Source organism: Euprymna scolopes, chromosome 31 (assembly GCF_053919585.1).
Source record: "Euprymna scolopes isolate OS-2025 chromosome 31, ASM5391958v1, whole genome shotgun sequence".
NCBI classification, from domain to species: Eukaryota; Metazoa; Mollusca; class Cephalopoda; order Sepiida; family Sepiolidae; genus Euprymna; species Euprymna scolopes.
This window is the reverse complement of record NC_136512.1, coordinates 42113166-42126897: the sequence shown is the minus strand read 5'-3', so window position 1 is coordinate 42126897 and position 13732 is coordinate 42113166. Positions and strand designations below refer to the sequence as shown.

The 13732-nt window shown below is 34.8% G+C and overlaps 1 protein-coding gene across 1 annotated transcript in view; it reads left to right on the top strand.

Annotated features, from left to right (window-relative positions):
• Positions 1-3842: 3842 nt before the first annotated feature.
• The window catches only part of LOC145255714 (uncharacterized), a 52176-nt gene continuing 42286 nt past the window's right edge, over positions 3843-13732 (top strand). Inside the window, exon 1 of the mRNA XM_080114307.1 lies at positions 3843-4071. Coding sequence (XP_079970433.1) covers positions 3994-4071 — 78 coding nt within the window. The 5' untranslated portion in view covers positions 3843-3993. The remainder of the gene's footprint in view (positions 4072-13732) is intronic.

Sequence of the window (13732 nt, the reverse complement as noted above, 5' to 3'; positions counted from 1 at the left end):
TATTTGAAAACTTACTTGCTTATTAGTTTGTCAAGATTCAAAATGGCTTATTATTATTTTGGTCTCAATTACTATTTACTGTAAATTCATTTTTTAGTTTTTTAATGCAATTTTCACCCCAAACAAGGCACAGTGCCACTTTGAAGTAGGGGTCTACTATCGGTGACATAAGTTCTAGGAATATTATGAAGGAAGATGAGTAGCAAGATGTCTGTTCACATTACACTTGAACTTCTGCATGTCAGTATAGTTGGGAAAGCAGAATCCCGGAAGGGAGTTACAAAGTCTAGCCGTTCTGGGGAAGAAACTATTGGAGCAGAAGGCTTTCTTACACCTAGGGATTTCTACTGTGAAGGGGTGGGATTTAGCTGCTTGTCGGGTTTGTCAGGGGTATTCACATCGAGGGGGTACAAGTGCTTGTAGTTCATCAGAGTATTCACCATTAAACTTTTTAAACTTCTTTTAAATATTAAATAATCATTTTAAAAGCAAAGGTGATGAATAGGTAAAGCAGAAGAAATTGTTTTTGACTAATTTCACAATTTGAAACTAATTTATGTCTAATAGCAACGATTACCGACCAAAGAAAAACATTTAAAAATTTAATTTTCTCGCATGCTTCTGTAGTATCAAGAGAAAGATAATGCTTAAAAGGCAAGAATTTAGATTTTTGAGCTGATTCTTGGGCAGCAGCACAACTACATACTTGTATGTGTTCAGAATACAAGCATGTTGATGAAAACAAAGTTACAACTTGGAAGACAATATATAATTCAACAAAGCATTTATATGTCATGAGCCTAATTGGGTTCACTGTGAAATAGAGTTCATAAGAATGTGTATACATATGTGCATATATAGAGAGAAAAAGTCTATGTGTTTATGTACTGATTTGTGTGTTTGCATGTATGAGTGTACACTGACGCAAAATGTCCATTGAGAATGTAAGAAAGTTTGTAAATCGTGTTCTGAAAACTGAGATCACAAGAATGTGTTCAACAAAGTCTGAATAGAAAGATGTGTATCTATTTGTGTGTGAGAGAGTAAAGAAATGTCTTAGATACTAGCATAGTGTACTTGTATGTGTGAACACGCATGGTGTGAATGTGTTCAAAGTTGCTGTCAGACTGAGATGGTTCACAAGTAGTGTCTAGAAGATAGAATTTTGCCTGTGCAGCTTGTATCCTTCTTATTGCAGCCACTCCTCTCATATACAAATTATATTTTGAAACTACGTCACTGATATTCATTGATAGGAGTGCCACCTGGTGTTTACAAATGGCAGATAACTCGGGTCTGAAAGCATCCTCTTGTGTGTTAGAAAAGGGGGTTATTCTACAAGAATTTAAGGTTAGTAAAGTTTTAAAAAATTACCAGTTTGAATAAAAAGATTCATTGGTGGGGAAAATTCCAATTAAATTATATTTAGTTATTATTCACTCCCTCTTATGGACAGGCAGGGGATTTAAGTTTGAATTTAAGAAAGGAGAATAAATAAAATTATTATAGAGCTTCTATTAAAAAAAAAATTTGTTAAGAAAAATTAAAAAAAGGTCTCAATATTAAAAAAAAAAATACATTTGTCAGTGAAAATTCTAGACTAATTATCACCCTCGTCAATAAAATTCTAGCTTGTTTAGACAATTAGTAATCGCTGATTACATGTAAACCTCATAAAACCTTGATGGTAAAATAAACAATTGTTTAGAATTTAGAGTGGCGACCAGTTTTACATTTCATGTAAAATGATTTCCTATTTCTGAGTTTCTAATGAGATGAGTAGTTCCAAACATAATTTGCATATGAGAGGAATGGCTGTAATAAGAAGGACACATTGTGGAGGAGAATGTGTTGAGTGTTTGGCCAGCGAAGAGAACATGTCGAAGTCAAATAGTCGTGCTAGAAACATGAATGTCATGGGAGTGCTGCTAATTTCTTTTTAGACGACAGCATTTCAAAGGCATATAAATGAAATCAAAATTTTTAATGCGCATGACAAATGTCAATGATTTCTAAGAAAGAGCTTGAAAATTTGGCCAGTAATTACATGTCTTCTCTTAACTTTATTGGTAATGCTGCTAAAGTCAGAACACACATAAAAAAGATTCAACTAAAACCAGAACATGGTTCCATATCACTCAAACACTATCTGATCAAAAAGTAAACGATCATTTTACGTTAGATTTATATACTAAACTCATCTTCCATTTTAATTTTTTTAAAAAACTTTTATTCATCTCCAAACAAAGCACAATGCCACTTGATTGAAAGGGACCACTTTTTGTGACCATATGAACATAGATACTATATAGGGAGTTGAGCAGTGAAATGTCTAGTCACATTATACTTGAACTTCTACATGCCAGTAGTCAGAGAAGCAGGAAACCGGGAGGGAATTTCAAAGTCTAGCAATTTGAGGGAAAAAGCTATTTGAGTAGAAGATTTTACAGCATCTTGGGATCTCTAAGGTAAAGGGGTGGAATTTTGCTGCTTTGTCAGGTTAGTTGAAGTATTTACATTGAGGGGGCACAAGTGCTACTGTCAGAGCACATTCCATTAAAATATTTGTAAAAGAGGCAACGGGGTTTGGAGTTTGATTGATAGTGTGTGATTCATTAGTTTTAGCTTTTCTTGGGACTGTCTAAAGAACAAGAGACTAGTGGTAGATACAGTGCCCGAAAAACTCGTCCACAGAAAACTCGTCCATTATTGAATAAATATCGGTTGAAGATACATTTTATGATCATTCTTGAAGGAGATATATTTTTGAAAGAGACTGCACCCCCATAATATTTAAAAAAAAAAAAAAAAATTTTTACTCGTTTACTGTTGTTTCAAAAAAGATCAAATTGATTTTCTAAGTATTTGTTTTCTACCTAGCTGGCTAAGCTTTTCGTGGTTTAACTTATTTTAAAGCGTTTATTCAATTCAAAAAAGACTTCAGACAGCATAATGTTTTTTTTTTGTAATATTTATACTTATTTGCTGTTGTTTTAAAAAGGGCAACATCGATTTTTCTCCCTAGCTGGCTAAGTTGTTAATGGTTTAACTTATTTTAAAGCGTTTATTCAGTAAAAATAAAAAAAGCAAGCAGTGTCGAGTCTCCCGTGAAAACAAGAAATAATGTCCGACATGAGGGAATCACATCAGGGGTCTTGATAATCGCTTAGTATATAAACCGCCCATGTAAACTTAGATCAATTAAAAACTACACAACACAAAAAAATGAAACAATTTAAAAAAAAAAAAAAACTTATTTCAAATGTCCGCTAAAGTAAACACTTCATTAAATCTCCACACTAACGTACTGTACTTGCAATAACCCTTATCCCTGAGTGACTTCCGGGCCTTGATAAGTGGTGACCACCGTGTAAAAAAAACAAATAAAAAATACCTCCGCAATGCGAGAAGTCACTTTACTACGCACGTGCACGCGCAAAAGCATCATGTAAGAAAAGCGTGGTGAAATGGCGATAAATAGTCCCAGGGTCCATGCAAACAGTAAATTTGCGACGGCTTTAAATGCCAGATTCGTTTTCATCCGCCTCAATAACCTCTAAAAACACAAACCAGAATGGCCTGCCTTAAACATTTAACTAATAAAAAAGCTACAAATAAGAGCGCGTCTTCATTTACGCTGGTCGCTGAACATTTACAGAATGCCAATATCAATAAGTCCCCTCTGAATTTCCACAAGTCCCGCTAGTACTATAATAAATCTACTGTCTTAAAAATTAAAAAAAAATAAATTAAAAATTTTCTTGCATTGTGCAAGAAAAACAAAATAACTCAAATTACAAATGCTGTTTGTTTAAAACTGCAAAAAAGTTTCGCGACAAAGTTTACGCTAGATTTTGATTGGCTGTTTGCTATTATCTATTAACCAACCAAAGCGCCATGTTCGAATTTCAAAATGTAGGTCAAAAAACAATTTGAAAAGTTCCCGGTACGAGATTATCATTTTTAACTCTCTGTAAATCAATCTTCAAAATTATGGATAACCTGGAAAATTTAACATATAAAGAACTTCGTAAGATTGCAAAAAGTCTTGGAATGAAAGCGAAAGGAAAGGTAAAAGAAATACTGTATTGATATTATAGCTTTAGACTAAGAAAAAATTCACTTTGTTTATGTGGATTAACGATGATGCAAGAAAGAAACGAAAGTTGTTTTTAAGGAAATAACGATTTTCTCTTTTCCCCGGGGGTAATTTTCTTATTTCTCTTGATAAACGTTTAAGTATAATTCCTGCTTTTATTTAATTTGAAGATTATTATTTTTATTTATTTTTTTGTTTGGGCCGTAATAATTCCCACGTGGATACATTTTTATTTTGAAACTCTAATAGGGAAAGCTGGGTTTATTTTACTACACATAGATTAAAAAGTTGTTAAAAAAAAAAAAACAAGTATATAACAAATATTATCAAAGGCAAGATAAGTTATTTTTCTACCAAATCGGATAAGTTTTAGTGTTTTTATTTAATGTCAAATGTTTAATCGGCTCGAATGTTTACCTATATATTTGGAAAATACAAATGGCGGCCGACTGTGTTGAACCACGGCCACCGAGTAGCCACGGTTGAATACGTTAAGTTTAGAAAAATGTGTTAAAACTAAAAAAAAAAACTATACAAAATACTGTTAAAATCCCACTGAATATATGTCAGCCTATGTCACAGTAACATATATTGAGTGAGTTCCTAACAGTATTTTGTAGAGTTTTTTTTTTTTTAGTTTTAACTCATTTTCCCAAATTTAACGTGTTTAACACAGTCGGCCACCATTTTATTTTTCAAATATATTGGTAAACACTGTTTTTAGAGCCGATTAAGCATTTGACATTAAATAAAAACACTTAAACATTGGTAAAAATTATCCAGTTTGTAGAAAAGAAGTAACTTATGTTGCCTTTGTGACATTTATTTGTTATATATTTGTTTTTTTGACAACTTTTTCGAATCTGTGTATAGTAAAACAAACCCGATGCTAGAAAGATCTTATCCTGCCTTGACAGAGTTCAAAATAACTTCATAGCCTTGTAGAAGATGCCCTCTCCTCTTCCTGCAACATCTTTCCCACAGAAGAGACGTTGCGAGCCTGCCTCTGCTTTATCGTTATTTACATGTCTGAGCTCCAATCTATGGTTCCCCCTCGTCTAGTTGTAAACACTATCAATAATTTCTCCCACTCTTCATCTGTGACTAAATCTAAACGTAGATTCCATGAACAAAGCTTCTTTCTTAGAACTGACTGCACCCCCCTGGCCCTGCAGTCCCTGCACCAGCGGTAACTCACGGAGAGAATGATCCGTGCTGAAACAATAACGTTATTATTTAAAAAGCCATTCTTAACATGGAGAGGGGAGGGTGTTTTGTACCTATTCTGTACTTTAACCTTACAATTGAATAAAAAATAAAACCCCATAAAACTTTAATTAAACGTGGAAATCCAATTTAAAAATAGCGCAGATCACTCTCTGCATTAGCACCTTTCCAGCTGACTACAATATGGTTGTCTTCAAGTCCAACGTAAACAAGTTCTTGATGAGCCGTTCCCCTTAAGTAATTTAATTTACAAAATTTACGCTGTACACTCTTTAACTCTTATCCTCTAGTGGCCTTCGGACCTTCATAAGTGGTGACGCCTACGTAAGAAAAATAAGTAAAAAAAAAAACAACAACAAAAAAAAAAAAACAAAGAATGGCGAACCTGAACGAGACCCCCTCCCGCATATATTAGTTTCCAATTAATAATAATCCACTGACAAAAAGTGAAAAAAAGAAAGAAGCCGAAAGTCGTTCTTGGAAGGAGGTGATTCTCGAACCAACAATATTTTTATTAGATGAAAACATTTTTTAAAAAAGCTGAAACTTTAAGTGCAGACTGCAGCGCTAGCAGTGTCAGAAATTTCGTGAAAATAGTGAATAATTCCACCCCATCTTTCCAAGCTTATAACTCCTCGAAAAATGTAATTCAAGCCCTAATTTTTTTTTTCAATTAAAGGAGCAAGGACCAAGGTTTTATTAAAAAAAACAAAAAAAACAAAACAATGTGTTTTTTTTTTTTTAAAAAAGGTTTTAAACTTCGGACTTTACAGGTAAATTTCTAAAAAAGCGATTTTTTTTTTTTGTTTTAAATTTGAATATATTATTTATTGACCTTTTCTCTTCAATTTGTGATATATAAAACTCCACGACATAAATTAATTATTTACTTTTTAATAGACATTTCAAAATGAGAGGCGTGAATTATTCGACCCCCTATCTTTCTAAGCTTATAACTCCTCGAAAAATGTAATTCAAGCCCTTTTTTAATTGTAACAAAGCTTATGATATTAATAACATCAACATCTACTTTTTAACATTGCAAAAAAAAAGTTGTTGCAGCTTTTTTTTAAATGTTTTCATCTAATGAAAGTATAGTTGCTTCACTTAATAGTCACGTAAAGACTACGGCTTGTATTATTAATGTTATCAACTTTGTTACATTTAAAATAATTCGTCGCAGCTTTCTTTTTTTAATGTTTTGATTTAATAAGAAACATCGTTGCATCGAGCGTCCTAAATAATGAAACGAATTGCTTAGTAAAAGAGAGTTGTCTCCCTCTGCGCAGTGAACGATTGTAAAACAGTGCCGTAGGCAGTAGTAACACAGGGGACATAACTCCAAAACAAATATTTTAGATTGTGTCACGGCTTTGTGTATATATATATATATATATATATATATATATATATATATATATATATATATATATATATATATATATATATATATATAGCCATAGACGTTTTTTTTTTTTTTTTTTTTTTTTTTACTATAAACATAATAGTAGTTGTTCCACTCGATGAATTTTTGTAATTTTTAGATATACTACTAGTTTTGACATGACAATTAAGTAGGGTAACGGGGGGTAATAGTAGGCACCTCACTTTAGGCACATGAGCACAAATTATCTTAAAAAAAAAAAAAATCTGGATCAAATGTTAAAATGAAAAGTATCATAGTTTTCTTTACTTATCTGTTATGAATATTCACTTGTCGGAATAAAAATCCATAAGAAATATTTTATTTTTTTATTAACACATACACGTAATTCTAATTTGGTAGATTTTGAGGGCATTAAAAGCACCTTGGGAGTATTAGGCACCCACTTTATTGCGTGCAAAAATCGCACAACCACTCTTCTTCTTCTTCTTCTTCTTCTTCTTCTATGTCTTCGAAGCTCCCAATGATGTCTGTACATTTGGCATGATATAAACGTTTGTACATTTGCCTACAAACGTCACACTGTATCCAGTTATCACTACCAGCTTGTCCACACCGTCCACATTCAGTGTCATCTTATGAGTCAGAGCCAGTTAGGCTCCGTGATTCTGGGCGCTTTGTCCTTTTGGGTGGTTTTGCCCTTGCCCTTTCCCTTACCCCTACCTCTGCATTGTCCTCGCCCCCTCTTTGCAGGCTTTTCCTCCCTTAACCTCTGGATACAATTCTCCTCTGTGAGACTTTCGCTATAGTGAAAGCGCTGAACTCTCGCTGATCTTCCTCTTCCTGTATTAGAGAAATGAGTCTTTAGCTGCTCAAGGAAAAAGTCCCTAATAGACAAAGAGGAGGATGAAACACCATGGACATGAGATAACACTCCAGCAGTTGATGATCCATCATCCATGGTGAGGGTACAGGGGAAAGGGTGGATGGCGTTTTCGATGAAAGGGTGGATGGTGGGGGAGCTGACTGAGTTCCTGAAGAAGGAGAAGCAGGCAAGTGGTCTAAGAGAGTGCCAGACAAGGGTCTAGAGGAAGAGGCGACAGATGGTGATGGTGTGTTCACTTGCAGCCAATTAGTCAAACTGACAACTTGGGGATTGAACAAGCAAATCTCTGAACTGAAGCGTGCTTTGATAGTCTCAGGCTCAAAAGACTCTTCAAGCAGTTTCTTTAACTGGTTGGAAAAGTCCTTGCCCACTGGTCCCCTGTGTGTTCTGGCAAACTTCAACAATTGTTGCCATTTCAGTTTCACAAGCCAGAACATGGCACGATCAAATAGTTGCAGCAGATGAGTGAGGTGGGCCGGAAGTCGCAAGAGGATGACATTCTCCTTTGCTTTTTGAACTAAGGCGTAGGAAAGATGGAAAAGATGGCCATCAAATGTCAAGACCCATCACTGACATCTCTTGTGTTGACCAGGAACAGCTTGGTGAACCAGTCGAGAAATTGTGGGCCCTCCATCCACCCTTTCTGACTGGTAGAGTAACATGCTCCGTCAGGACCACCTGTGCACCATGCTTTGTAGAGGTTTTTGCCCTTGTACACAATGTACGGAGAAAGAACTTTTTCACTGGCAGAGCCAGAACAGTTCACAGTGATCTGTTCTCTGCCAGATCCACCAATGTGCTGGTTCACTCTTTTTGATCCTTTTGCAGCCAAAACGACTTGGGACTTGGGGTCAGTGACAAAGCCACTTTCATCTGTGTCATAGATTTGGCATGGCATGTCCTTCACGCCAGCAGTGGTTAAGATATTGTCTAAAAGTTCAAAACAATGTTCAATTACTTCTGGACACTCTGCTGCAGCTCTTGAGAAACTGAGGTGTTCTGTCTTCCTTGGTGTGATGTTAGGATGGTGAGAAAGAAATCCATCAATACAGTCTCGATCAGGTCGTCCGTTTTTGAAGGGAGTGTTGAGTTTCATTGTGCAAACAAAGTCTTGAACTATATCTTTTACTTCCTCTGATGAGAAGCCCCAGCCCCATTCAGATATTAGTTTGATGCACTCTACCAGTTCGGTTTCAAGAGTAGGAAACAGTGCCGTCTGTCTGCCACAATTAGCATCCACAGGAATTTCACCTTTGGTTCTACAAAGCAGTGATCTCTTGTTCACACCAAATTGTTTAGATGCTTGGTTGGCAGACATATGTCCATTCATGACTGCGTTATATGCGTCATTAATTGCCTGACTGCTGCTGAAGTTCACTCGCCCACCACTTTCCTTTTTCTTGTAGGTCTGCACCATTCTATGAAAACATAAAATGTGGGGGCATTAAGCACCAAGTATAAACAATGGACAAATTTATCAAATTTGAATGCCAATCAAATAAATTTGAATGCCAATCAAATAAATTTGAATGCCAATCAAATAAATTTGAATGCCAATCAAATAAATTTGAATGCCAATCAAATAAATAAACTGTAATGTGCAAGCTTATAGATATATACACCAGTTTTGTGGCTGAAATATCATTTGTATTGCTATTGTTTTTTATCAAGATAGCAATGTATATGATTATTATGCATTCCAATTCTTGGGAATGTGGCATTAAGCAACCCTAGGAATTCAGCCTCATAACACACTCTTGTGGCATTTCCCTTCATTTAAAAGTCCAATTCGCATGTTTAAGGAAAAGTATGGTGATAGATTCCCCTCTCAAGAACAATGAATAAAATTGCCTAATCTATTTATGCAATCAACTAGGTAGGTAAAATAAACATTTATGGACAAGAAACGCTATTATTAAATAAAACAATCAGAAAATAAAAATATAAATTAAATACTGAAATAAAATGTAGTTATTAACATTTGAATCTAAAAAGATAAAAAGTAAAATTAATATAGCAGCGACTTATCTCAAAAAAAGTTCTGTCTTCAATTTTTTTTGCTTTAACAAATTTCGTTTTAGTTTTCATTGACTTACTTTGACTTCCAGCCAATAAAAAAATCAGGTGGTCGGTATTCAAATTGTTTAAAGGGGAAATAAAAAGGGGGGAGGACCATTTTACTTAAATTTGTAAATAACATTTATAAAAACTCAATTGAAATAAACATTACCCCCTTTGCAAAATATGCAGTTCAATATTTATTACAAGAGAAGTATACACTTATATGTTTAGAAAAATTTAATTAATTTACAAATATGTCTTATATTTCTGGAGGAACAAAATTACAACATGAAATAACTAAATATTAAAATGCGATTCACATATTTGTGCATGATTACCACAGCAAAGTTCACAATAACTGCAGTTTGAGATTTAATCTAAGAAAATGTTTGTTTTTTTTTTATTTTAAGGAAGAGAGGCAAATAAATAGAAAACTTACTAAATTATTTAAACATTTAACAAATAGCATATTCTGTTTAAAAGATTATCGAAAAAAAACTTATTCATGCAACTGTCAGGCAAAAATAATTTTGTTATGTAAATTATACAAAATAAAGTATTTAAAAGACTGGCCAAAAATTGGATATTGTATGGCTGACTGGGATAGCTTCCGTACATTTATGTCGGATCTACCTCTGATTTCCATGTTTAAAAAGGATGTGTCCTCTATAGTATCAGATCTGACAGAATGGTTAATGGTAGGTATAGACCGTTTCATACCCTCGAAAAAGTTCCAGCAAAAACCTAACAGCCAGCCATGGTTCTCTCCAGAATGTGCTGCTGCCATTGCACACAGAAATCACTTTTTCCATTGCTTCCAACGTAATAGATGTATGGAGACTAAAGCCGCTTTCAGGACTGCCAGCAACCATTGTAAGAAAGTAATAAAGAATGGAAGAGAGTTGTATGCTCAGTCCATCAAGTTCAAAGTAACTGAGCAACGGTTTGGTTCCCACCAGTTTTAGCAAATAGCAAACAGAATTCTGAACAGAAGCGTGTGCTCTATCCCAACTATCATCAATGGACCTAAGGTAATCTCGTCAGCATCAGACAAAGCCAAACTCTTTGTCAAGAACTTTGCAGCTAATTCTACCCTTTGCGACCAAGGCCGGCAACCTCCAATATTTCCTCCTGTATCAGAAAACACGCTATGTGATATGCAAATATCTGTACGTGATGTTATCAAGCTAATCAAAAACCTTGATTCCAGTAAAGCAACCGGCCTTGACGGTATTCCAATTATAGTACTCAAAAAACTTCAACCAGAACTACCGCCCATACTTACAAAACTTTTTAAACATTGTCTTAAGGAGAATTGCTTCCCATCACCTTGGAAAATCTCATCAGTATGCCCTGCATTTAAGAATTCAGGTGATCGCTCATCCCCTTCTCAGTACAGGCCAATAAGTCTCCTGTGCGTCATGAGTAAGTTGCTGGAATCTGTTAATACAGAAGTAATCAACCATCTCAACAAAAATAACCTTCTTAGTGACACACAATATGGTTTCCGTTCTGCTAGATCTACAGCAGATGTGCTTACAGTTATATCTCCTAGGATTAGCAAATCTCTCGACGGAGGCAACCTTTCTAGGGCAATTGCTTTTGACATATCAAAAGCCTTTGATAGAGTATGGCATAAAGGTTTACTTCACAAGATCTCTAGCTATGGTATAGCTTGAAATGTATTCTCAATTATTAAATCATTTCTCTCTGATAGGTTCATAAGAGTTGATGGGCAAAAATCAGAAGCTCACAGTATTAATGCTGGAGTCCCTCAGGGGTCCATCCTGGGCCCAACTCTTTTCCTGATCTACATTAATGATCTTCCAAATCACATCCTTACATCATTCATAGACATTTATGCTGATGACATTATGGTAGCACATCTAAGACAGTAAACGATCAAGTTCTCTCCGATTCTCTCTCCTCTGATCTTGAGCACATGGTACAATGGGGGAAGGAGTGGCTGGTTACTTCTATCTTTACATCATCAACGTTCTGATCCCCATCTGGCATCAATTGAAATGAATGACTCTCGTCTGGGGAAGGCCTCATGTTTTGACAAGCTTCTGAGCTTGACCTTTACTCCTGATCTTAAATAGAACACTTACATCAATTCTGTTGCCAAGGCCGCTGGAAAAATGGTGGGATCCTTCTATCGATCCAGTAGATATCTCACTGCTGATGCAATTTTCTATCTGTATAAGAGCCAGGTACGTCCAAAGATGAAGTACTGTTGCCACATCTGGGCAGGAGCTACTAGAAAGAACTTATCCTGCCTTGATAGAGTTCAAAATAGATTTTGTAGCCTCGTAGGAGATGTCCTTTTCTCTTCCCTGCAACCTCTATCTCACAGAAGAGATGTTGCGAGTTTGTCTCTGCTTTATCATTATTTTCATGGCAAGTGCTTGACTGAGCTTCAATCTATGGTCCCCCCTCGCCAAACTTTCACAAGAAACACTCGTTTAGTTGAAAACACTATCAATAATTCCCCCCACTCTTTATCTGTGCCTAAACCTAAACGTAGATTCCATGAACAAAGCTTCTGTCATAGAACTGCATGTCTGTGGAATTGTCTTCCGTTTTCCTGCTTTCCAGCTGACTACAATATGGTTGTCTTCAAGTCCCACGTAAACAAGTTCTTGATGAGCCATTCCATTTAAGTTAGCAAATTTACCAAATTTCCATTACTAACGATTATTATATTGTCCAATTGACTACTGTACACTCTTAACCCTTAACCTCAAGTGATTCTTATGTAAAAAAAAAAAAAGAAAAAAAGTACTTTATACAAAAAAACAGATCAAATTTCATCATGTAAGCTAGGCACAGCTATGCTGAACACTGTTTCATTGATCACATTAATAAATCTCAACATTCTTTTGTCAAGCTAAAAATAGTACTGAGGCTGATCAGCATTCATGATGACAGGGAAAAATAAATTATAATAATAATCTGAGCATTTGTCATGTAAATTATGAAAGCATTACTTCAATTAAATATTGGCTTGGTTCACAATGAAGAAGATTGGAACTTGTAAGATCTTGGTGAAAACAGAAATTTTGTTGAAGGACTGTCACAGGCAAAAAGTTTGTGTTCAGGTTTCAACATGGCTGCTGAATGATTAAAATCATGTGGTTTGAACTTACCTCCCTTGAATGAAGCAACTGAAATAGAGGCTTCTGAAAAAACTGGTGGGGCTTGTTGCTCCAAGTTTTATAAGTAGTGGTAAAGAGCGCTCTTGGAGTATCCCTCAAGTAATGGGGTCTATTACCCCCTGTTACCCTACGTAATATTGTTTTTGCTTAAAACGATATATTTAAAAAAATTTGTCGACTAGATTTGTAAAGCACCAAATCGTCTTTAAAATACAATTTAATCCGCAAATCTACAAACACCAAATTAATACGGTAGATTTGCATAGTAAAATGGAAAATCAGATGGAACTTGTTACTAATATTTAGAAGCAGAAGAAACTTGTTACTAATATTTAGAAGCATATAACAGCACTATAACAAAAAATGCAATGTGCATCTGTGCATATTCCTTCCACACATTTTCAATTTACACCATTGCAACCTTTGATTTGCGCTAAATGACTGACCGCTAATGTATTGAAGTTGCTTTGTACAAGAAATTAATTTAGATGTTTTTTTTTTTTTTTTATGAAAGGGACAAATTATGTATACAGCTTATATTTATTTATTAGGGTACTTTTACAGAATTTGAACCATTGATTAAACCAACTTTTGTTGAACCAAAGTTCCAGAACTAGCTGAAAACAAATGAAGCAGGATTGAACATTTTATGCCCGCTACAATCAAGACCTTGTCTCCCATGACTCTACTTAACCAATGAATCACATTTGAAATGAAAGAAAATTGTCTGCTTTGACTATTTCAAAAATAAAAACTGGTGCTTATTTTTTTACGTCTACTTTAAATATTTGCCGACTTTACAATATTTTTGTTTTAATTTTTACTTTTCAAAATAGAATTAATATTAAAGTGTAGTATCTATTCTGATACTATATCTTTATCTTTTCTGACCTCCATCAGTGAAAAATCTTCCTATA